The sequence below is a fragment of the Prosopis cineraria genome, unplaced genomic scaffold (genome assembly GCF_029017545.1).
Source record: "Prosopis cineraria cultivar Desert tree isolate PC_DT_omini unplaced genomic scaffold, ASM2901754v1 PC2, whole genome shotgun sequence".
Classification (NCBI taxonomy): Eukaryota; Viridiplantae; Streptophyta; class Magnoliopsida; order Fabales; family Fabaceae; genus Prosopis; species Prosopis cineraria.
The window spans coordinates 33624649-33651512 of NW_026555333.1; the positions used below are offsets into that span (position 1 = coordinate 33624649).

At 31.7% G+C, this 26864-nt stretch overlaps 3 protein-coding genes across 4 annotated transcripts; 1 reads left to right on the top strand and 2 right to left on the bottom strand.

The window, feature by feature from the left end:
• Nucleotides 1-2286: 2286 nt before the first annotated feature.
• Nucleotides 2287-2772, bottom strand: LOC129302713 (zinc finger BED domain-containing protein RICESLEEPER 3-like). The gene has a single exon (XM_054941606.1). It carries the CDS (start codon nt 2770-2772, stop codon nt 2287-2289), a length of 486 nt encoding a protein of 161 aa, XP_054797581.1.
• Nucleotides 2773-7365: 4593 nt separating this feature from the next.
• On the top strand, nt 7366-8259 carry LOC129303506 (uncharacterized). Its single transcript, XM_054942867.1, has 2 exons — nt 7366-7691; nt 7799-8259. The coding sequence occupies exons 1-2, from the start codon at nt 7524-7526 to the stop codon at nt 7904-7906; spliced, it is 276 nt and encodes a 91-aa protein (XP_054798842.1). The 5' UTR covers nt 7366-7523; the 3' UTR covers nt 7907-8259.
• Nucleotides 8260-18094: 9835 nt separating this feature from the next.
• On the bottom strand, nt 18095-24018 carry LOC129303698 (CBL-interacting serine/threonine-protein kinase 10-like). Of its 2 annotated transcripts, XM_054943176.1 has the most exons (3): nt 23776-24018; nt 21188-23059; nt 18095-18294 (listed from the first exon to the last, which is right to left on the bottom strand). In XM_054943176.1, exon 2 carries the CDS (start codon nt 22631-22633, stop codon nt 21224-21226), a length of 1410 nt encoding a protein of 469 aa, XP_054799151.1. In that variant the 5' UTR covers nt 22634-23059; nt 23776-24018; the 3' UTR covers nt 18095-18294; nt 21188-21223. The 2 variants fall into 2 exon arrangements, with proteins under 2 accessions (XP_054799151.1, XP_054799150.1); XM_054943175.1 differs by lacking the exon at nt 18095-18294 and having other exon boundaries at nt 21087-23059.
• Between the last annotated feature and the right edge of the window lie 2846 nt (nt 24019-26864).

Sequence of the window (26864 nt, forward strand, 5' to 3'; positions counted from 1 at the left end):
TTGGGCTTGATTTTGGTAGCATTTTGGGCCTTTTTTAGCAGCATTTTGGGCTTATCTAAAAAAAATGCTGATTAACAAATAATTTAAAACACCAAATCCTAAAAAGGGGAATCAAGGGATTTTTAAATAGACCTTATGAGGCTCTAAAATTTGAAAATGTCAAAAAATAAACTAATCAAATTCAGTCATTCATATCTACACCTATAAGTTGAAGAAACAAAGCAAAAGACACATAATTTATAAATTGATAATTTACCTAATATAAATTCTTAACAATCCAAAATAATCCACCAAATAACAATAATAGTCCCTTAAAAAACTACAAATAAGTTCAAGAGTTTTAACATAATCCAAAATAACTAATCCATTAGATCATCACAAGTTGCCAGCTGCCAATGACGCAAAATCTTTGCTCGAACCTACATTATAAAAGAAAATAGTTAAACATTTTGGCCAAAATATTACAGAACTAAAAAAAAAGAACAAGCTTATTACAAAACTAACCACCAAAAAGACTAGAAGAAGACAGCAACAAGAACCAATAGTCTACCCAGTACCAGAAGTTAGAAAACTACAAAAAGCAACAATAAAACAAAGATCACAACTACATGAACCAATTTCCATGGATAGCAATAATAAAGAGTTACCTTAAAAAGTTCAAACTATCCACTGCTGACTCTAATCCAATTCTTTGGAAATCTACAAATAAATCAATTTAGGAGTTAAATTAAATCATAAACAAATGAATTTTAAAGGTAACATTGCATATACATAACATTATAAAATTTTTACCTCTTTCAATCCTTTGAATATCATCTAATTTCTCTTCCACAACTATAAGAATGGAGTGACGAAGCCAATCTTTAGCATAAATAAGGGCTTACACAACTTTAGGAGTTAAAAAACTCATAAATGCATCCAAAACATGTCCTCCAGTGCGGAATGTAGATTCGGAAGTAACTGTTGATATTGGTATTGTCAAAACATCACTTGCCAACCTTGAAAGAATGGGAAATCTAGGACCATTCAATTTCTACTAGCCCAAAATATCAAAGTTAGGTCTATCTATTTCAATTTTCTCATTCAAATATTTATCAACTTCAGTCCTATTACTTTTTCCACTAAGGCGGTCACTTAAAAATTTTCTCTTTTCTGATTCAAGCAACTTTCTAACCTTCATAGCAGGGTCATCTTCATTACTAAAATCAGCTTGGATTTCATCTACAAGCTGCTCCTTTTCAGATTGCTTAGAGGGAGAGACATGTTCTTTGTATTCATGATATAAAGCAATGAAAACATCCTTCACTTGCTTTGCCAAATTTTCACTTTCATCATTAAACATTTTACAAAGAGCAAATTGAACCCATTCCAACTTACATCAAGGATCTAGAACAGCAGTAATATAAATGAGTTGGTTCATCTTTAAAGGATCTCCCCAATACTTGTCATATTTTTCTTTCATTTTAAAATCCATTGATGATAGCTCCAAATCATCACACTTTGTCCATTCATCCAAAAGGTGATATATCATGTAAATCTCATAAAACAAGCTATTGGATGTAACATAAAAAGCACTAGACACATGCAAGGTCATCTCATAAAAATGACTCAAAAACATCACCATCCTTCTAACATTCCTCCAATTAGCAGCATCAGGCACCCCCTCCCCTTGTTTAAGATCAATGCAAAAGTAAGGGTCTTTGTCCTCAAACCTCTTAAAAGTTGCCTCAAATTTTTGAGCACTCTCCAATATTAAATAGGTGGAGTTCCACCTAGTAGAGACATCTAGAGTCAAAAGGCTCTTACTTTGAATCTTCTCATCCTCACAACTCTCTTTAAACTTTTTCATCCTAAGGGCAGATTGCCTAATAAACTGAACAGCCTCCCTAACTCTCTTCACAGAACTCCTTATTAATGTCAACCCATCAACAACAATCAAATTTACAATGTGAGCAACACATCTCATGTGTAGAAACTGACACTTCATGATAGAAAAGCCCTAATTAGAAATTTTTTTTTCAAGTACAATAAAGCAATATCATTAGAAATAACATTGTCTACCATAATAGTAAACACTCTATCAATTCCCCATTCAAGCAAACACTTCTCAATTTTTATTCCAATATCCCTTCCCTTATGACTAGATATTGGAATAAAATTCAAAATCCTTTTAGTCAAAGTCCAAGTGTCAATTGTTAGACAAACCCTTTGTTTGTTTCTAATCAAGTGGTCTTTGAATCTAATTTTTTTATCCATGTAAATTTTAAAACAATCACGAGCTACTGTCTATCTAGAAGGAACCTTAAATCTTGGTTGAGCAGCAACCATAAAGTGTTTAAACCCAAACCCATTAATAAATTTGAAAGGAAGTTCATCAGTTATAACCATGTTTGCCAAAGATTTTCTAATTGCTTCTTGATCAAATTTCCAGTTAGCAAGAATAGAAGCATTATGATCTATACCAAAATTTAAGTGGGTTTGTATGCCTTCTTCAGGAGGAGGCCGTTTCTTACACACACCCATATGATTTTTAAGTGCAGTAGTCCCATTCCTTTTTGGATCACATAAAAACTCCCTTTCACAATAATTGCACTTACCTTTGGTTTCTCCGTGCTTATTAACATATTTGTAAAAATGCTCCCAAACTTCAGACCTTAGCTGTATGGCCTTCCTTTTTCTTGAACTCACTTCAGTATTAGATGTTGAAGATGGAGTTAGTGTTTGGCTATTTGGAGTGATAGTTTGTCCTTCACCTTCACGGGAGGCAGACATTTGAACCATTAAACAAAACAAAGCTTGAGACATACTTCTCAAAAGTTCAAAAATAGAGACATTTTTACAAATATGTTAATAAGCATGAGATGAAGAAAGTCGCTAGCTGGAACCATACCTTACGTCTATAAGTTGCCCTTATCTGAGAAGGGAGATAAAGCCTGAGCTCAGATGAACTAGACTTGAGAAAATGAAAGGAGATGAACGCTGATATGAGGCAAAGGGAGATGAACGTTGATCTGAGCTAAGATCGAGAGAGTGATAGAGGTTGAGGGAGACAAAGCCTGAGGCGATCTATGGTTCGTGCTTCGTAGAGTGGGGCTGAAAGAGAGAAAAGAGTCAAAGCCAAGATCGAGAGGGGAGCTAACGAACTGTTGTCTGTAAAGGATCTGACGTTGACTGATCATTGATCGAGCGAGTGCGAGATGGAGATACAGAGTCACAGAGATTGCTATTTGCTAGGGTTCATGAGTCATGACTTTGTGTGGACTATGGAGTGGCCGAGTGGGAGATAGAAACTAAACCTAAATGACTAAGATAAGAGTCTGATCTGAGTCCCTGAGAGCAATCGAGCGAGGAGTGACGAGTATCACTAGGCCGAGTCTGAATGTCTAATCACTATGGCTTTTACTAAAAAAAAGAATGGCACTATGGGTCTGTGGCAGAGACTGATAATGGGCTAGGCTATCAACTGGGCTACATTTTTTTCCCCACCCTCTTTTAATAAATATATGATATTAGTATTTTAAAAAATATAATTTTTGATAATATAAATCAATTATAATATTTATAAATGTATCTGATTAATTTCAGTTACTTTGGTTTATTCAGTTTCACAATCTTCAAACTGAACCGAAAATTCAAACTAAAATATTTTTTTAAAAAAACCGAACTGATCTTTTAAACTGAATAAACTGAACCAAACAGATCAAACTCAATTTGGTTCAATTCAGTTTTCAGTTTCGGTTTAGTTTTGCTCACCCCTACCCAGATCTACTGATGGTGTCCATGTTGCAAGCTTCATTCTAGATCTGGACTCAGGCATGTATTCCTCTCTTCTCTCCATCTTTGTTCTAAATTTTCTGCAAAGCTAAAAATTCTTTTTGGTTATGAACATGTTCTTTTTTTAAAAAAAAAAGAATTCCATATAGATGGCCAGCTAAGCATTATTAAGTCAAATTAACAGTCAATGTTTGAGATATATTAAAATTGTTCTCTTTTTAACAGATTGAGGGTAACATTGCACCTTTCCTTACTTTAGGATACCTGACACCCCTCGCGAGATACTTCGAGGACAGATTTGCACCTTTTCCTTTTTAAACACATATGGACATTATATATAAAATTTATGAATATCATATTGTGCATCCAAAGATATTGTGTTGTATATTGTTTACATAACTTGTATATTTTATTAAATCTACTAATCAATTGGGCACACATGGATATTGTGTTGAGAATGTATGAACATCGTGTTGTGCACCCATAGACATTGTATTATACATGCTCTACATGATTTGTTTTAATTAACCTATAGATTAAATAGACACACATGGACATTATATTGAGAATTCATGAATATCATATTGCACAACCATAGACATTATATTGTAAATTGTCTGTGTAACTCGTACATTTTATTAAACTTGCTGATTAATTTGACACGAATAGACATTCAGTTGAGAATGTATATCGTGCTGTGCATACATGAACATGTTGTTTTACATTGTCTATGTAACTTATACATTTTATTAAACCTACTGATCAATTAGACATACACGGACATTATATTGAGAATTTATGAGTATTGTATTGATAATGCATGAATATAGAGTTGTGTATCCATATACATTGTGTTATATATGATCTGTGTGATTTGTATGTTTTAATTAACCTACAAATCAACTAGATACACTTGAGTATTATGTTGAAAATTTATGAATATTGTATTTTATGAGTATCGTGTTGTGCTTTGTGGATAAGGGTTTCATGCAAGTTTTGAGTTTTCAAATTACACAAAGGTAAAATTGTACTTTTGCTCCCAAGAAAAACTACAAGAAGTGATCCTTGAGTCTACAATGCATTATTAGAATTTATTAAGCCCAAAATGTAATTTTCTTTTTTTTTTAGGGTCTGCAGTGGGATTCGTTCAATATTCTATATATAGGCAATTTAATTCGGACCAGAAGCTATATTTATCTTCAAATGTTTCTTTCTTCCTTGTTTTTTTTTTTTAATAAATCTTCAAACGTTATTGGGCAAGCAAGTACCTAATAAACTTGGTGGTGTACAGGTGTTGGCTTGCTATTGGTCAGAGTTCACCACCACTTCTCCACTCCACTCCACTAAAAATGCTATTAAACTTCGTTTGCATAAAAATTTAACTTTTAGCCCAAGTTCAACCCACGCTTATAAAAAGCACGAAGTTATGAAAATCAAAGTCAAAGCCATCCACGCACACTTTTAATAAGTGGGAGGAAATGAAGGAAATATAAGAGAAAACCTCCGCAAGTGCTTATAAAAAATCATGAAATAAGAGATTAAGAGAAATATTATCACTTTCTAAAATAGAAGCAAGACACACATAAAAAGCCCTTCAAAAAATGTACCTATGGGCTTCATTTGAAAAATCCAGTAAAGTTCCTTTAGAGTAACACTCATCCAGCATAAAGCAAGAAGCCTCCCACATCCGATAGAGCAAAAACACCTAATAGAACTACAATCTCGCCACTTTCGTGTTTTTTTTTTTTTCCCTCTCCCTATTGGTCTTACAATTTCTGCAAATTATTTTAAAATGGCAATAGTATAATATGTCTATCCTCGTATATCATTCTTATATTTTGCTCAATTTCTATTTCTTTATATAAATATTTTTTATATATGTACAATAATTAAATAGAAAATTTTGTAAATACAAATTTCTCATGTTTTGATTTTAGCTCTTTTATTTTTTGCATTGCTTCTAATTTCTTAAGTTTCATCTATCTGTAATATTAATCTTTATATTTTTAAATATGACCATAATGATTTAATAATGGCTAACATGTACATAAACTTTGTTACTTCTCATGTTGATTTGTTAAAATTATAATAATTTATATTAAAAAAATGAGTAAAAGAAAAAAAGAAACAAGTAAGACATTAAATCATAATTCTTAAACATGTGATGGATGAAGCATTAGATGGAAGAAGACATGATAGCTAGAGCAACAAAAATGTTAGTAATCATTTTGCCCGTTCAGTATCTAACTCATTGTAATTTTATTAACTCAGCAATATAATTAATAGAGTTATATAAATATTAGCAAATTTAACCCTATTAATGACGATGAGAACTAACATTACATATTGATAAAATTAAAGGGACTAGTAACAATAAAAAAAATAAAGAAATTGATCCCAAATTATGATCCTGAAAGTATGATTACTAATAATTATATTTGTCTAAAAATTAGAAAAAGAATTTGGCAAGACTTATGCAGCTGCTCATCTACATTTAGAGTTAGGAAAAGCATGGGCCTAACCTAGCCCATATGTTTAATTATCTTAGAATTAATCATTTTTTAAAACTCAATCCTCAATCAAAGGGCTTAAACAAGGGCCCATAAGCTGTTTTTATTCTTTTTTATTTTTAAAATTTTTTAAACATTAAAAATTTTAATTATAATATCTTTTATTTTTTAAAAATAAAAAATTTAATATTTAAAAATTTAAATAAGTAATAGAAATTTTAATTTTAAAGTACAGACATATATTTTAAATTTTAAATTCAATTTAAAAATTAAAAAAATTTGTATTTTAAGAATAAAATATGAATGAGCATAAAAGAATGGGAACATTTTAGTCAGGGATCCTTGACCGAATTTAATAAAAAAGAGAACCCTAAATTTTATGAAACTTCACTGAAGGACCCGTATGGAACTTCTGTTGAATTTATGATAGAAATGATAAAATTGCCCTCATTTAAATTAACATGAATGATTTGTTCGTTCTTATATTGTATGTTGTTCATTTATTTATGAAATGTTGTTTATTTCTTTACTTCACTTACTTATAAACCTAATTTCACTTGATTTCATTTCGTGTTGATTTTATGATAAGATGACTTATTCATTCTTATATTATATATTGTTTGTTTACTTATGAAATGTTATTCATTTCCTTACTTTACTTATTTATAGGCCTACTTTCACTTGATTTCATTGCAAGCCATAAACAAACGAAGTAAAACAAACAAACAGCATTCCGTAAGCAAATAAATAATATATAATAGGAAAACGAACAAATCGTTTACGTTGTTTATTTAAATGAGAGTAATTTTATTATTTTCATAACAAATTAAACAAAAATTGCGGACAGGTTCTTTAGTGAAGTTTCAACAAATTTGATATTCTCTTTTTCATTAAGGTCGATCAAGAGCCCCCGACTGAAATTTCTTCTAAAAGAATCGCTCAATTTTCTTCTTCTTTTTTTTTTCAGGATCCATATAATATATATATCCAGCTTTAAAGATTTATTTTATTTTATTTTTTGTCAAAAAAAAGCATCAAACCCCTGTGAAAAAACAAGCGGCCCTGCGCTGCCTTGTTCGCGGTTGTAATTGCAAATTTACGTTGGTTCAGCCAGTACTTGGTACTTTCCAAGTCGAAAGTTGTATTGTATCGCAATCCAAATCCAGACCTTAATTTTAGGGTCTAATTCTGACACTCCCTCTCAAGTCACGCCCTTCTGAATCGTATCATTCTCAGCAAATGTGTCCTCTCCGTCTTCTTCTCATCTTCCTCTCCGCCTCTCTCGCCGGTTTCTTCGTCCTCAGAAACCTCAGATCTCAACCCCACCATGACCATGATCATGGTAATAGTGACGACGCTTCTTCTTCCACCCAATCTTCTGATTCTCCCATTCCTATATTCTCCAAGGTTCCCTCATTTTCCCTTCTTTTTCAATTCCTACTTTTATGCGCTTGCCACATTCCTTCGATTGTTTCTGTTTTTTCATCCCCAAATTTCTCAATTTGGTGATGCAGGTTCGGGTAGCAATCGAATCTGGGTTCTGGACCTTCGTCGACATGGCAAGCGGTCGTTATCTCTGGAGCCATCTCACCTCTACGTCTAAGTCAAAGCAGTCCACATAATTACTTTGTTCGTTTGTTTTCGTTAATTCTGCGCAATACTAAGTTTTCAGGTTTGCGTTTGGTTTGGCTTCGTCGTCTTAATACTTAATACTCCCACGAACATTGCATATGGTTGTAAGCTTATAGGTCAACTGAAAACTCTCTGTATCATACTTGTTAATTGTTTGTTGGAGTGAATGGTAAAATCATTACTGAAATAGTTGTTGCCTATAGTTGTCAATAATATTCGGCTGTGAGAAATTTGTTTTCTTTCAATTTGTGAAGCATATGATTTGCAGGAGAAATGAAAATTAGCAGAGGAACTTGATTGGTACTAACACTTCAAGTAATTTTACCTTCTTCGTTCGTTGTCATTGGAGTTATGGCGCTCTTTTTCAATTGAAGGTCAATAAGATTAAGGCGTTGTAAACTTTTAACAACAACCAGCTTTATCAGCTTGTTGTGAGACAGATGGCTTTTGCATCGTGAAAATCAAACTTAACTTGGCTGGCACAAATTATTAGACCTGTACTATCCTCCTCACCATGGTTTGCTAGAATTGCTGTTTGGTTTATTGCTATAGCTTTGTATGGTTTATTAGTTCTCAAAGAAAGCAATTATTGATGATTTTAAACTACTCATTGAATCTTAAGATGTCTAGGTAGGAAAGAAGAGGAAGGTGACCCTGAAATTATTCTTATAAGTTGGAGCTGCTTGTCACAGTAAGAGCTTCATACATAGCTTCTTTGTACAGTTCATGAAAGGTAGACTCCTCCAATAGAATTGTTCTTTGAGAATAATCCTGTGAGAATCTATAATTTTTACTAATGCTGGATTTGTAAGTATGTGTTTGGTTTTACTTTATGCTTTATTCTGCGGGTGGAGAGATTCATTGTTGAGAATTGATTCTGGAAGAATCCATTTGGGGAATTATTTATCTGGGTATTATTAAAGAAAGTCGGCTTATGTCAGAAAAGGAATAGCGGATTCAAGATGTGGAGGGTAATTCAGTCATGTTAGATAAATGACTGAATTGATGTTCAACCTTCAGAATTCTTGTGTCTAGTAGAATGAATTCAACACTATACATAGAAATAACTTTACCTATGTCTCTTCATTTTCCAAAATCCAGTTTTTCTGCAATAATTTGTCAGAAGTCTGGCCGTGTCTTAGGATGCACCAAAACAAGACTAAGAAGAAGAATTGATTGTGGTGGTCTTCAAGAGGTGATGTGATGATCTTGAGACGCGTCAAAGCATCGTAATATCCTGAGGATATCCCTTGAAATTAAAACAAAATAAAATCGAAATTTGGGAAAAAGAAAGTTAAAAAAAAAAAAAAACCGATCAAGCAACATTGTACTAAGATAAGTTATCAAACTAGCATAGTGGCAAGTGGAAACTTCTGTTAGCTATGGATATGTTCCGAAACATTGGTATGTGCCAATACGAGTGCCAAATATTCTGTCAGGAAGTGAGGTTTGCTGTTGTCATTATCTTTGTGATTCATCTGAGTTATATATCTTTTAGTTCACAGTCGCATGATGATGTCACTGAAAATGATTTTTCACTTGCCGCAAGTTTGTGAGTGTCTTGATGACGACAGTGGGCTAAACTTTAAGGTGTTTTTGGTAATCTTAATTCAGTTCACCCCTTTTGCACTGGTAATTTTAAAACATATGATTGCATAATCGTTTATGGGGCTTTAAAAACTCGTGAAATAGGTTGTCAACCTTGAATTGATGCTTGATAGTACAAAAAGGGGGTAAAATAAAAGAAAAACATAATGATTTAATGTATTTTGGTATAGGTTCCTATAAATTTTTTTATTATTCTAGGTCTCTTTAATTTATCCCATCTATAACGTTAGCTTCTGTATTTTTTAATTTTGAAAATGCCAAGAAAGATGATGAGATGACACCAACGGTGTTAAATATATTGATTTGTGACCAATGCCATTAATTCGTGCTAAGATGAAGTTGTGATTTAGCATATTAACAACATTGTCCATCCTGTTTTATTTCATTTTTCAACTTGTTGAATCATAATTTCACATTAACACAAAGGTTAATGGCATTAGTTACTAGTCAACATATTTGACACTATTAATATCATCTCATTGTCTTTTTGGATATACTCAAAAATAGAGAGATTAATGTTGCAGATGAGATAAACTAGAAGGATTGAAACAACCAAAAAAACTATAGGGACCTATACTAAGCATATTAAAACTAAAGGGATCAATAGTTATATTTTTCCAAAAATAAATGACAAACAGTGATTAAGGGGAAAAATGTAAGGTTACTGAGTTCTAATTCTTTTCCTCTGTTATATCTCTCATAACTTAAGCCAAACTTTTGTCAAGGGCAATGCCATTTGCAAGCCAAGGGTAAATTGAGCTGAAGTCTTCAATTTATTCCATTTAGGTTCTTTCTATCCATCTACTTTGCTTGCTACTAAAATACTGATGACGAAATGACAGAGGGGGGAAAATTGACTTCACACTCTGCAAATTTAACTTCATGTTGCAATGGTAATTTTGCATTTTAACTTTTACCCAGTTAATTGGATATTGATTTACCATGATTTAGCTGAGTTTATTCGTTTCTAGATGATCGTGGTTCTTAAATCTTAACTCCTCTTGTATGGAACATGAAGATTGCAAGCAATATTATACTGCCTTTTAAAGACGACGAGAAAACCGAATTGATTAAGCTTAGATTTCAATGCTTTTAGTTGTATTCATTGTCTATCTACCTCCTTTCATCTACCTAATGATCTTTTACTTTTCTTTTTACTAAGTGGGGTAATTAAACCACTTCAAATGGTTTCATAAATGTTTATATATACTTCATCTGGTCCTTACTATAAAGCACTTTTTAAAGGGGATTGATGGCCTTGAATAGAAGATATTTGGTAAGGTATTAATTATATTTTTTTTAACATTATCTCTATTTAAACTCATTAATTATGGGTTTTCAACGGCGTCAAAATTTGATGTTAATGTTGATTTGCACCAAATTATTTAACTAAGCTAAACCCTAGTAAAGTTAGAGTGCAACCTAGGTCATATCTTTAAGAACCTTATCTAATTGCTTATAGGTTATCCAAAGGTTGAATTCAAGTGTCCAAACTAAACTACAGCACTAAAGTAACAAAAACAAGTAAAGAGTGTTTTAAGTTTGTTATGAATTAACCCTAATGTAGCAAAAGGTCAACTTAGGCCATCCTCTTAAGAGTGGCTATTGTCTAATTAAGAGGTTAACTAGTAGAATAAGTGACCCAATTGTTGAAGTTGATTTATCTGAAATTAGTAAAAAAAAAAAAAGCTAAATTCTAAACTAAAATGAGTGATGTAGAAGTTCCTTTTTTTAAGAATTGGAATCCTAAAGTTTAGTTGATGTTGGAATCATTATATTCTTGTTGATTAAGGAAATTTGTGCCTTCCTCTTCCTCTTAACCAAATTGTATTAGCCTAAGACAAGTATCCCAAGCCAAATAACCTAACTATTTCAACTCCTTAAGTCTTAAATTAAAGTCTTTAGTTTATTTCACTAATTGGTGCAAGTGTTAGCCAAGTGAGACAATTAAATTCATCCCTCAAGTGCCACAGCCAAATGCAAAGAAATGAGCTACCACAAGACTATATAAAGCTACTCAAGTACAAGCATTAATCTCACAACGTCATGTAGCATTAAAGCAAGCAATTCACAAAATAAAAAACATGATTATATGCATTAATCATCAAGTGTGTGAATTAATCCAAGAACAAATGGGAGATAATTCAATGTCACAAATACATTCTCTTTACACAAAGGTTAAATTCAAATTAGAATTACAGGGCTATAATAATTAAATTCTCAACTAAGGTATCCTATCATTAAGTTAAAAGAGAAGAGCTAAGAAATAAAAAAAAAGATTAGCCATGAAGCTTATGATTCATCATTCATCTTCTTTTCTCTAGAATTCCTTCAAGGTGCTTAACTCCTTATCTCCATCTTCATGGTCTTCTTTATTTTCATGAGGTAGCCCAACTTTTTAGCCATCGAAATGAGGATTTGAAGCTTTGAAATTTGATGAAAATAGGAGGGATTGGACGAAATAATGAAGAGGAGAAGATTGATGTGTGTTTTGTGGTGATTTGAGCGAGAATTTATGAAAAAAATTGGGTGGAAGATGAAGAACAATGAAAGAACTAGTGAGAGAAGGTGGAAGAGGATGGCTTGAATAAATGAATTTGATTTGATTACTCCAACCAAAGGATGTGTAGAATGGTTCACTTTCAGCTCCTAAATGATTAAAATAAAAGAAACTAAAATAAAAATGCAAGTGAATCCAAGTCACATGAACGAGGCTTGCAATATAGCATTTTTCAATTGACTTGTAGATGATTTCAAAGTGTGTTAAATTAATTTCATGTTTCAACCACATTTTAATTATATCTATTCCTGCCAATTAAAGAATTTTCCTGCCACATTTGATCAGATTTTACTCCTTGGAGCTTTGCCCAATTGATAGATATGTGTACATTTCACCTATATCACAAAATATACAAAATTCAATTTAATAAAATGTGACATCACAAAATATAATTAAAGTCCAAAATTAAATTCATATTTAGAAAGGATAATTTATTAAAAATTTTCAAGTAATAGGTGCACAAAATTATACAAAATTCTCACACAATTAACCCAAAACTAAGTTAAAAAACACATTTGAGAAAGTCAATGAAAAGTGTTGACTTTTATTTAATTACTTTCAAACTAAAATGAATTTATAAAATCTAATTTGATCACTATTCTTCTTCATTTAAAATATATTTTATCAATTTTTCTTATACATTTTCTCAAAAATTTAATTTTTGAACCAAAATATCCCTAGTGCACATAAGTTAAACACTTAAGCAAATTTTTAATTCTAATGCAATGTGTATACACTTTGATCTAATAACACTTGATTAATTATCCTAATTAACATAGAAAATTATGTAATAAATGAGTTTTATCACCATGGAAGCCTTCATCAAGAGCTCGGCCATGATCTTCTTTCCAAGAGATTGAAGCAACGGATCAATGAATGAAGCAAAGGGTTTGGATCGATTTGAGGTGAGAAGAAGAATGAGATAAAGATTGATGGATTTGATTGAGAGATGAGAAAGATTTGGGTGAGAAAATGTTAGGAAAGTGATGAGAAAATGAGAGAAAGTGTGAAGAACTTGAACTACACGAATTGCAGAAGAGAAAATGAGAGAAAGCTTGGGAATTGTGAGTGTGTGAGTCTTCCAACTACTAATGCAAGTGGCCGAAACTCCCATGTGCAAGTTGGCAAAATTGGAGGGAAAGGTGATTATTCCAATTCTAGCTTGATCTAATGTGTTTTACCCTTCAAAGCTTAGTCTACACCTCGTCATTTGATTCAATGTGGTGCCATTCACTATACATCAAATGATCATTTGATAATGTTGTCACATACCTTCATCCCCTTCATTTATTTAACCTATATTGCAAGAGAAAAAAAAAATCAAATCAACCAAAATGTGTGGTAATTTAATTCAAATTAGGTGAGAATATTAGGTCTAAGAATGTGAAGTGAAATGCAAAGCCAAAACAAAAGTACAAAGATGAACACACACTTGACTCAAGTTAAACGCAAATTCTCACCCCTTAGAGAGACAACTTTAAATTATATCTTCCTAAATAACTCGATCTAAATTGAATTAAAAAAACTAATTCTACTAGTCATCTTGGCACATTAAAAGACATAATTTCAAAGCTCAAGTGGAATGTTTGGAAAAGTCACTTTTATATCTAAAATGCCCTCAATGAAGAACAACACCAACACTTGGGAAAATATACACAAAAGATGAGGAATTAAGCCTCTTTGTTGGCCTTGCAAGTCTGTCCCTCCTTATGACACATAGTTTAACATTGATTGTGTTTTTTTTATCTATTGTGGCCTTATATGTGTTCTTGGGACATTTTGGTCTGTGCCTTTTCAAGGAATTTATCCCATGTGATGCTTTTGGTGTCTTCTTTTTAGGTTTAGATTTTGTAGGTTCTTTCCTCTTTTGAACCATACATTCTACTTCTTGAGAGGCTTTTGCAGTAGTGGCAATAGGTGGTAGAGGAGACGATAGGGAAGGTATAAACAAACTGGAATTAAATTGACTTTGATTTTAGGGAAAGGGTGTAGCCATAAGTGTGAAAAGAATTGAGACTTGGATTAGGACTTGGGGGAGTTTGTGTTTCACCAAGACTAACGAATGACACATGCTGAGAGTGACTTGAAACATGATTAGTTTATTCCATTTCAACCTATCAATTTCACATAGATTATGACGTGAGAAAACTAGCATTTTAATAAACATTCATATCTATACAATACAGGTGCATAAAATGTGCATATCAATAAAATTGATAAGTATACTTAGTTGCACAAAACATTCATATCAACAAGATTTGCAGGCAAATTGACCACCATAATATAGAGAAAAATTTTTATCAAAATACTACAAATTCAAAAATATTTACCAGATTACTATAAATTGAAAATTGATTTCAGAGACACCAAGTTTAGATTTTATTTTTCAATGTGAGAAGTACATAACTCGAGCTATCTTACACCAAGTTTTGTACAATTAAATTTAAAAAATGTGTGTCAAATGTGGCAGGCATGGCTTCCATCTTCTCTACACCCCTAAAGCCTAACCTCTTCTCCCCCCTCCCCCCTCTCTCTTTCAATAACTCCTCTTCCCCTCTTTCAAGCTCAAGTAGCTCCCCTATCATAAATAAAAATGCAGTTGGATAGGGTCGAGTTGGGTTTCACCTCTACTTGGTGCTTGGCTCTATGTGCAATTTAGGATGAGGTTTGACTCAATTGACTCAAAATTTTTTTACAAATATTTTTTTAAAAAATATATATAATTTCTTTCATGAAAAGAATAAGTGTTATCATTTAAACATATATTCTTTATAAAACTAATATCATAATCAATTTTTTTTTAAAAAAATTACATATGATCAAAAAGTGTCAATCACTTTTACATAATATTAAGTTAAATAAATTTTAAATTTTGAAAGAGACTAAAAAATTATAATGATAAGAAATGTCTGAAATAACATAAAAATAATATATTTCAAACAACTCTTAACAAAAAAATAATAATACCACAGAATAAATATTATTTTCCAAAAATAACATCTTTGGTTGGGTGCCTAGCCCAATGCTTGACTCAATGTGCTTGAATGGCTCAAGCAAGGCCGGGATGATTGTGTTTTTAGGCGATGTGAATAATCCTACTCATGTATATAATATAATATATATAAAATATATGATATCTATATATATATTTACATTTACAATTCATAATTTTTAAATAAATAACCTTTTAAATAGTTACATTTATATCATATAAAAAAATTTGTAGATTTTTAATTTTAATAAGTGTTAACAAGACCCCCAAGAAAAAGAACTCAAGTTTGATTCTTTAGGAGGGCCCTTTTGGGAGGCAGCAAGCTCTAGGACCATGCTTTCTCTACTATGATGCTGACTCAAGGGTTAGTCCCGTAGCCGGCTTAAAGAGACAAAGCTATGGGGACATCTTGGGGGCCCCTCAACTGCAAAGTAGCTAATTAGGGCAGGATACCAACAAAAAAATTTCAATGTTAACAAACTTTATCCGGTCCTTGGTGTCTTTGAAGGCAAGTGTGAAAATCCTCAACTTTAAATCCATTTCAATTTTGAAGATGGTAAACATGTAATTCATATTTATAAAACTAATATAATATTGGATTTGAAACTAATATAATATTTAAACGTAAAAAAATAATATTCATTTGGTTTCCATGATTTTGAGTAGTTGAAACTCAAATTAATCATTTGGTGTCACATAGCCCAAGTTATGTACTTTGTCAATGAAATTGATTTTCAATTTAAGGTATTCTAGTTAATACTTTTGAATTTGTAGTATTTTAGTAAATATTTTTTTCTACAATATAGTGGTCAATTTGCCAAGATTTTCATGGAACTATAACAAAAGGGCTCAATAAAATCAATTCTCAATAACTAAGTATTTGCATTTTTTTTCTGAAGAACAAAACATTTTAGATCATAAATTCCCAAAAATGACTTTGAATAAGAGAAGAGGGATAGGGGTAGAGCTGTGCAGGTGGTCTGATAGCTCAGTCAGCTCAGTCCTGCTCAAGCTAGTCTGGATGACCATCGCAACCCAACCAAATTTTTTGTTTCTATTTTTTTCAGAGCATAATTATTTATAATGTTATTTTATTTAATACTTTTATGTATTATATTATTTTTTATGTTCTTTGTGAATATATTTTATAATTTCAATTTTTCTAATAATTTAAATATTTAAAATTATTTTTTTTACTTTACATCATGTGCAAATAATAAATAATTGTTAATTATATACAATTTTAAAAAATTGTTACTCTAAATTCTAACAGTACTTCTATAAATAATCCATTTTAAATGATTCTAGTTATATTTTGTATTATTTAATAAATTTATTTTTATATTATTTTTTTTAAAAAAAGACAAAGTATTGGGCCAAAACCCAAGCTTCTAAGAGACGAATCCAAGCTTCTTGAGACCCATCGAATCTAAGGGAGTAAAAGAGAACCTAAGCGAGTATGACACGCAAACCTCGGAGCCGAAACGGAATGCTGAAGGCGAGACGGAGATGAAGAGGTGAAACCATGAGAGTTGACGAGATGATGTCGGAGTCACGTTGTCTGCGAGAGTGAAAGTGCCATGTGCTTTAGAGAGAGTTAGGCTTTGGGTTATAATTTTCTTCCATTTTTAGTGGCTTGAACGATATTGTATTATTAATTAAAAAAATAAACCTCAAGTCAAGTAAGGCTAATTGGTTTGACACTCCAACTCTAAACTTTGCCCAACCTTTGACGGAGATGAGGGCTAATTTTTCAAGGTCGGGCTAAGCTTTTTTTTTTAAGGTTGAGTCGAGCATGTCGGGCTATTAGCTATTCTATACAGCCCTACTGTTAACCATGCGGAGTCAGCTCAATGTAAAAATCATTTTTCTTTTTTTGAATTGTGTATGATTTGAAACCTTTGAAGAACTTCAAAGGATCATGTTAGAGAGATCATTATATATATATATATATATATGATAAAATTTTTAATCCTTTAAATTTGTTTCAGTCATTGATTTTTTTTTTAAATAATTTTGTTTCAATTATTAATTTAACTTTTATTTTTTTTTTAAAAAAAAGATAATATTGTTAAAATCTACCAATATCGATAACTGAATATTGATAGTAGCCACATAAATTACTAAAAAAAATGTAATTATTTAGATATAAAAAAATATATTTAAAAATTTTGAAAAATAAAATAAAATGTTGTATAAGAGACTAGATTGATACAAAAATTAAACTAATTTAACAGTTAATTTATTTTCATTTAACTACATACACATGTTTGGTCATTAGTATACTTAACTAGAATAACTTATGTTTTAAGAAAATATAAGATATTTAATTGATAAAAATTAAATTTGAGAGGCTAAATCGATAGTTAAGGTAAACTTGATATATATATATATATATATATATATATATATAAGAGTTTTCTCTTATCTTATCTTTTACCATTCATTTGGATGTGAAGAAAAATATAGAGGAGGGAAACTAGAAAGGAAAAATCTTAAAAATAATTAAAAAAAAGAAAAAAAAGAATTTTCTCCTCCTAATTTTTTCTCCACCCTCCAAATGAATCCTTTATGTTCAGATTGCGACTGCCAGTGCTGTGTGTTGTGATGGGATCAATTTGAAGAAAATCAAGTAATTCGTTCCAAAGAACCTAAAGATTATGAGATTCACAAGTCTTTCGAACCTTATTAAACCTTCTAAAAAGGATTTAATCTTAGGTTGAGCACTTCGCAATTGTTCAAATTTTTTTCATTAATTGAATTAGGAAAATGTTTCGATGATCCAACCGCTCTTACCATTCAGTTCGGCTTGATTTTTAAAATAATGGTTTTGACACTCTGAAGTGTACCGTCAATGCAACCGTCATGGGTTACATTTATTTCTGAAATTTGGAGGGTATCAGTAAATTACAAGTCTATTATTGAGTAACGAAGTTTTCTTTTTTTAAAAAAAAAATACAAGGCCATGGATTAATCATGCAGCGCAGGAGATAGAAATTAAATAATGCCAAAGGTAAGTAAAACCTTAATATCAAACTTACCATAGTTTGCAAGGTGAGCAAGATTGTCCGTACATTGATTAGCTTATCCAAGAATATGGTTCAAAGTGACATTCCAATCTCACATAAAAAGATTTTTGATCTTTTTGATGTTGCTGGTAAGAGGATGACTCTCTGGGTATGCTCGATTTGAATGAAGTTGATAACTCTCTCGAATCGCTGAAACAATATACTTATAAACATCAGCATTTTATATGAACCAATGTTGGTCCCAAAAAAAACCCAAAAACAAAACAAAACTTGCGTTCTACTTTTCTTGAATTCAATACTTGACCCCACCATTGTCTGTTACTATTTAGCCTTTTGGCATTCTCTCATGTTTCCATTTTGTTTGTAACGAAAGGGGGTTAAATTTACGTTCTCAATATTATTATATTTCAATGAAAATTTTTATGAATTTTAGGCTTTCCAATTTCACATGCACAGCTCAAAAGTGTTTGTAAATACTTTTCTTATTGTATTCTTATTTAAGTTATGAGTAGTTTGGACAAACTTTAATACATCAAAGGCAAATTTGATAATATTGTATTAATTCCATTTTCTTAATTTGTATATTTCAAACCTTAAAAATTTTAGATTTTGAAACAGAGGGAGTGATTAAAAAGTTCCTAGCATTTGATTGATATCATATCAGATTCCAATGTTATTCGATATTCCTTCCCACCCTTAATATATGACAAATTAAGCCAATTTCTTTCTTATTAAGAAATGGTAGTTATATAAATCCATAAAATTGTTTTGAAAAAATGTAATTTCATAATTTTTTTCATTATTTGCAATTAATAATCATAATAAATTATTATATAAAAAATTAAATTATAATAAATAAACAAGGGATAAAATGGACAGAAAAACAGTAATTACTCTAACTTGACCTTATATTAAGGACTGGATTTATATATATATATATAAAAGAAACTTACCTTATGTTAAGGATGAAGGGAGTACCATAGTTGATACATTATTCTATCTAATTATAACACTTCATTCTGCATTTTCTTAATTTGGCACTAACATCAAATCTTTGGAAAGTCCAATTCAAATTTCATTTCCTTAGTTGAGAAATTTATCATTTTTAATTTCTTTTGAATAAACCACTCAAACTATATAAAAAGTGAAAATGAGGAAGTGAGGAATTGTAGGTTGGCGTAAATTCCATGAAGTCCTTATTATAAAACATTTTCAACTATTTTATAAAAATCAGAAAATGATAATTAACTTATTAAATATATCTTAAAATGAAAAAGTTTTCCAACTTTACCTCTATAAAAAAATAAAAAAAGAGAGATATACAATATATGATGAGACATAAAATTAAATTTATAATTAAGGTAAAATTAAAAAATAGTAATAAATAATCATTCATGTACTTTATATTAATTTTTTTTACCAAAAAATTCTTTTAAAAGACGTCTTGTAATTTCAATTCACTATTTCCATCCTTTTCAATTTCACTATTATCAAATAAACCTTTTCATCAAAACTGCACTTTATATCTTACAATTTTTATTATTGTGGACTGTTAAGGGAGAGGAGGGGAGCGGAGAAATTTTAATGGAAGGACAGAATGACACCTTATTTGGTTTAGGAGGAGAGCGAAGGAAAAATAAATATACATAAACAACTTTATCTTATCTTATAAAATTGTTTTTTTCCCAATAAAATATAATTATGAATGTTTTTAAAATATAATTATAAGTATATAATTATCCATATTTCACATATATACATTGCTAATAACATATTCAGTAATAATTTATTTATAGTTTAAAAACAAATGTACGAGCAAGTATTAAGTTTATTAACATATAATAGAAAAATAGCAAAAAAAAAAAAAGGAGGAAGCCTCAGGAGAAAAATCCAATCCCCAACACAGGTGATGACCTGAACAAATGGAGCAACAGTGATGATGCAAGTTGGGAGGAGGAACACAATTTGAACAGAGACACACGGCAACAAAGAGGGAGAGACATTTTTGGATTATCATATTATATTAGTTCTAATATAATAAAATTATACTCCTCATCTCCTCATCCCCCCATTTTGGATGGGAGGGTTTGGAGGAGAGGAAAATTTTTTTAAAAAAAAAAATTCCTCCCCTCCCCTCTATTTTTACAACCCAAACTAGAGGTGTTTAGGGTTGTACTAATCTTGATTGGCCCACGCTTGTTCCAATCATGTCGAGATAAGTTTGTCATGGCCTAAAAAATAATTAAGACAAGACATTTGTAAAATAGAATAGAAAAAGAGTCGGGACAAGATAGGACTCAAGATACCTTTCGAGACACCCCATCTCGTCTCGATATTATATATATATATATATATATATATTCTTTCATTACATATGTTAATTATTATTTATTTTTATTGTTTATGTGTTTATATTTTTTGTTAATTTTTACTTTATTTTATTGCTCAGTGATACTCAATCTAACCAAGCAAGTTGTGAAATATTTTTTCATAATTATTGATATTGATTTGAGGAATTAAAAAAACACCCTTAATGTCTTTTGTATCAGAAAGCTCCAGAGAATTTAGCCACCTATACTACTCCTTGAAAAACTATCACATGTATCGACAAGTCTTGAGTAAAGAATGTTACGGACTAGTGGTTTGCCATTAAATTTTACAATAAGATTGTAAGATGAATACTTGTCTTAATTATTATAATTCACCATCATAATCTTGACTACAATTGAACAAAAAAACTTCCTTCACATGCCATTCTTTTAATGAAAACCTTAATTATTATGATTTAAAATTTTTTACACTATCCAAAAAAAAAGAAGTTTAAATACATGGATTTTAAATATGTGATTTTATATCTAAGATTCAAATTCAAATTCCTCAATCTAAACACTACCTGATATTATTTTAATGTGATTTGGTAGGCTTCAAGTACCAAATATTTGGATCATATGCTAGAAGGCTTATCCACAGGACCCAGAATATATGAGACAAATTCATTTCATTATAAGGCCACAGCAACATCAGTTATGCAAAAGTAACATGACTGCAAGTGCAAAAGTAACATGACTGCAAGCGGACATACCGTGACACACTTCAACAGACAACAAAAGGCTTCAGATTACGAATGCGCTATAGATGTGGATGTTGTCACTGGCTGGTCATGCATCTGTATCTGGTCCTCTGATGGTTGTGATTGTAGTTGCTGGTCCCCTTGCCAAACCCAAACAATATCCTTAAGAGCAGGCCTAATTTCCTCTTTCAATATGCTCTGATATTCCAATGTATCTCCATTCGATTTTTTCATCTCAACCAAATGGAAAACTGGAGTCGCCTCAAGGATCTCCGCCTCGATGCATAGAATCCCTTTTCTACCTTCCTTGAGGCTATCTAATTTCAACATACCTGCATCTCTTTTCTTTATTTTCAGCTTCAGACGCTTAGCGATTTCTTCCAGCTTAGAGATAATGACTGAGGCTGGTTGCCTCGAAGAAAATCTGGCTTCTCTCTTCTTGAAACTATCTTCAAAGAATCCAGATAGATCAAAACCTTTAGAACGTGAGATGATGTCAAAAGCATTTATACTTGTGGGCACAACTGACTGTCGCATTGCTTCTGCTTCTGCTGCTATACTATCACTTTCATCGGTTTGATCACAAGGCTTCACACCTGATGTTGAGACACCCTTGTTCGCGCATTCAGATTTCTTTTCTCTAGAAAATGGCCCTTTCATAAACCAAGAAGATTCCTTAATCTTAGCTAGGGAGATTCTAGTATCAGGATCTGGATCCAAAACCTTCATTAACAGTCTACGTACTTCTGGGGAGAACCAACTAGGGAACTTATAGTCTGCTTTGGAAATCTTCCTATACATCATTATCAAATTTGAATCATGAAAAGGATGATAACCTGCTAGTAAGACAAACAAAACTACTCCACATGACCAAGTATCAGCTGTGGCACCATCATAACCTTTCCTTTTGATGAGTTCAGGAGCAACGTAGGCAGGCGTGCCACAAGGTGTATGTAGTAGGCCATCCTGTCTCTTAGAATCAGCTAAAGCACTTAATCCGAAATCAGAAACCTTTAGGTTCCCATTTTCATCCAACAAAAGGTTCTCTGGCTTTATGTCACGGTGGTATACACCTCTACCATGACAAAAGTCTACGGCATTCACTAGCTGCTGAAAATATTTATGTGCCACATCTTCTTTGAGCTTTCCTTTGGCCACCTTGTCAAAGAGCTCACCGCCTTTAGCATATTCGATAACAAAGTAAATCTTACTTTTGGTGGCCATAACCTCATAAAGCTGTATAATATTGGGATGTTTAACAAGTCTCATTACAAATATTTCCCTCTTGATCTGTTCGGCTTGTCCAGATTTCATAACCCTGTCCTTGTTTATCACTTTAATAGCTACACTCTGGTTAGTTATTGTACTGCGGGCGTAGTATACCTTTCCAAAGGTACCTTGGCCCAGTAACCTTCCTAATTCATATCTTTGCATTAATATATTTGGTTTATTCTCCATGTCAAATCTCACAGTAAGATGAAATATTGCACCAGTATTTCATTCACATAAAGGCTTATCATTTACAAATGGGAAAGAGTATATCTATAACTATACGTATATATAGACAAATTTATTCCACCATCTTCACAAAGATCATGCAATAATGTGAATGGCACTCTCAAAAAACTCGTGTGCCAACTATGCATCAGGGAAATGAGAAGAAATGAGCTAAAGAATTTTAACCCACTCCTGTAGAGCATGAAGTAATACCAGAGATATAACCTCATGGATCTCAAATACAGAGCTTTCATCATGGAGGCACATCATTCGGCATTACGGGTGGTGCCTATCTCAACGACAATCAAAATATCGTGCTACATGTGTCAGTCTAGGACATTCAGCAGTATATATACTTCAGTTCCAGAAGATTTCCCCCCCGAGATTCTGAAAAATGAAGATCAAATAATCTTGCCCTCAATAATAATTCAGAAAATTGATACAAGGATTTGAATAATGAAATTGAACTGATGAATGCAAATACATCAGCAGCTGAATCACAATTAATCATCAGCGTATCTGGGTCAGAATGCACAGTAATCTAGTATTTTTTCTAAACCTCAGCACCGTATAATGCATAGCAAGGAACACAATCAACCAGATATAGATAATATTGACATTTTAAATAATATTTTGAATCAGATCGTGAGAAATTAATCACTTTTCAGTTGATTGAAACAAAAATTCAGATAGTACTATACAGGGGAAACAGAATGAGAGCCTCTGCATAAACCATAGCCATAGTTTCATAGCTGAAAACCCTGCCTTACCAGGCTAACCATATGCTATACATAACCCCTTGAAGCAACCCAATTCATCCCCTCAAACGTAAGATCTCCACAACAAAACGCACAGCATTTCGTTTTTTGGTGCCGTAAAATACATGTAAAGAAATTATGAGTAATTTCGCCACAGCGAAATCACAGAATCGAGTCAGGAATTGCCTCAAACCCAGAATTTTATTATTTATTTCAAACCCGAATCAGTTAAATACCAATTAAAACTATCCTACCATCAGGAGGGGGAAAAACAAAAATCAAGCATCTGCTCAGAATAGACTCCGAAATCGAAACAGAACGAGAGAGAATTATGATGAACATAACCTTAGGATGGGAAAGAAGAAAATTGCTGAAGATCACCGATCCAGACGAAATAATGAAGATTTGAGAGTGAAGGGAAACGGAAAACAGAAACAGAATAATTAAAGGAGAGTGACGATAGAACAGAAAGAAGAGCACTGGTATTTCTTCTGAATCACGCAAAGAGGAAAACGATACGGAATACGAATGGAGTTAGGCAGAGCCCGGACTTCAAAGGACATGCCTCCCATAATTTATCAAACGTCACATTGGAAGAAAGTGATTCGGTCTGTGGCAAAAAAAAAAAAAAATGATTCGGTCCATTTGTAATAGAAAAGTTTAGCAAACAAATAAATAATAATTTTCATAAAAAAATTAAATATTAATCATAATTCAAAATATTGACACCTTGCATCTACTTCAAAAGGATTAAGAAAAGTAATTAAAGTGAGTTGCACTATTAAAATGTCATGATTTAAGAAAATATTGGGTAAAGTAAAACAAATACTTATTAACTTTTTCGTTAGTAGTTGTTAGCATCCTTAAATGATTAGATCAACAAAAATACATGAATACTCATAATTTTTTTTTTTTAATGAGGGCATCCTTCTCTCTGTTAAATTTTCTCAACACCTGTTAATTTTCTAGAATGGGCCCCATGTATCGATGCCAAGTGTTAAGATGGACTAAGTTGATTGTTGCAAACACGGAGGATCTTCATTATCCATTCATTTTTGTGGATAGTGTCAATGCCGATTTGATCGGTATAACATTTTAAATTTTAATTCTTAGATTAATTAAATAAATTAAGGATATCTTAGCAAAAAATGAATGTTATTTAATTTAAGGTAAAATAGCAAATTTAGTTATATATTATTTTTTGAAGAATATCTGGTATCTTAAATTATTAAATGGCGCAAAATAAATCATAAATTTTTAAAAATGGAGCATCTAGTAGCCCCCTGTTAACTTTAACTGATGAACATTATGTGAGGTCTACAATGACACGTGACACAACACTGGCACAACATGTCAATATGGTAAATATGCAAATTTAGCTACAAATTATTTTTTTAGGAGCACTAGGTAGCCTCTATTATAAAAAAAAATGAACCATCCAACACCTTCCCCTCAATTTTGATCAAATACATTTTATTTTTATACTTATAAGGCTCAGAAAGCAACAATCTCTCCAATCTTCTTATTTTCATTCTCAGTATCAGCTTAAGAAAAAGATGTTCAAAGAGTTTTTATTTGAAAATATTTACAAAGATGATGCTAAAGAAGTAGAATCGTGATTTTACTAAGCATGGAAGAGGTTTGATTCTAACTTAATTTAGCCATGAATTTTTTTTACTTTGTTAGCGTCGTCTTTGTGAATGTTTTTAGATAATAACTCTTTAAACCTTTGCTTCTTGAGTTGAGATTGAGAATGAAGGCAAAAAGATTAAAGAGATTAATACTTTATGGGCCTTATAAATATGAAAATAAATAGTATTTAGTCAAAATTGAAGGGAAGGTATTGGATGATCTGCTTTTTTATAGTAGAGGTTATTTAGTGCTTCTCGAAAAATCGTTCGTGCCTAAATTTTCACTTTACCATGCTGACGTGTCATACTCATGTTGTGCCACGTGTCATTATAGGTTCCACATAACTTCTATCAGTTGAAGCTAACGGCAAGCTATTAGATGTTTCATTTTTTAAAGTTTATGATTGATTTTGCACTATTTAATAATTGAGGCTATCAAATGCTCCACAAAAATAGTATATGATCAAATTTGCACCTTTACCCTTTAAATTAATGATAGTTCGTGTTACCTAATAGGCTATTAGTTCTAGGTATAACTTTTGGATTGGGATTTGGAGGTGTTTTGGGCGACTTGGGCCCAAAATGGGAGAGCAATTTGATTAGGCCCATTATGTGCCGCGGATGGTCAAATTTTTAAATAATTAGTTTGTGCGTTGTGAACTGTAAAAAGAAAAAAAAAGAGAAATAGAGGAGAAGCGGTGAGAGGAATTCAGAGAGTTAAGGCTTTGTTTCTTGGACCTCTTGGTGCAATCTAAGCTTGGATTTGTTGAGGTAATCTTCCTTATTCGTTCATTTCTCCTCCTCTTCCATTATTTCACAAATTTAAGCTAAGTTTTCTTTTGGAAGAACAAATTTTTAGACTTTGAGGCTATGTGTCTGAATCCATTGGTCCTTATGGGACTAATTGGAATTACTTAACCTATATAAACCTAGTTTTGAAGATTTTACAAGGTTGAGTTTGGGTCTAGGGTTTTGGATGAACCCTAGCTACTTTAAGTAAGATTTTGAGTTGCTAGATGATATATTATTTGTTATTTAAACTAATGGGAGCTAAATAGAGTTATTGGAAGGTAGTAAATTTATGGGCTGCAAAGTTGAGTTTAGGGAATTAGGTTTTTAAAGTGTGAGTTTAGGAGTTGAGATTGGCATTTAAGTGGATTCTTAGTGATGATTTGTTGCTATTAATTGTAGATTAACCTTGTCACATCTCATTTAAGCTCTTTACAAGCTTGAGAAGCAAGTTATTAAGGATGATCTTTGAATTCTCAAAGGTTTAAGATAATTGAAAAAAATTCTATCTTGTACTAATTGTTTGTTAGATTGATTTTGGTTATCTGTGAACATGATTAATATGGTTTTGTCCAAATATAAACTTGTTACTGTTTTAGTAAATGTAATGCAAGTGTGGCCTCTTTGTATTAAATGAAATGAGTTCATTTTAATAAATGTTCTTACAATATTGAAGTCAAGAAATGAATTATTTTGAGTGAATATGAGCCTTTGAGATAATATATGCATGCTTATGATAGTTTGATTGTGCTATGAATTATGGGTATGTATGGTGATGCCTTGAGTATGATTGTATGATCATACCTTAGGCAAAAGGTTGCCCTAGGAGGAGTAGTGCTTTATCTTTTCACGTAGAATATAACCAATACTATGGGTGGCCTTGTGATTGGTTCTAGGGTCGGTCTTCATAAATCTCACCTAGAAATAGGTGTATGTGTAAGTTTCCTAGGCCTTTAGTCCTTATGTTACCCTAGACTAGGTGCACAATAGGACCTGCAACACCTCCATGAATTT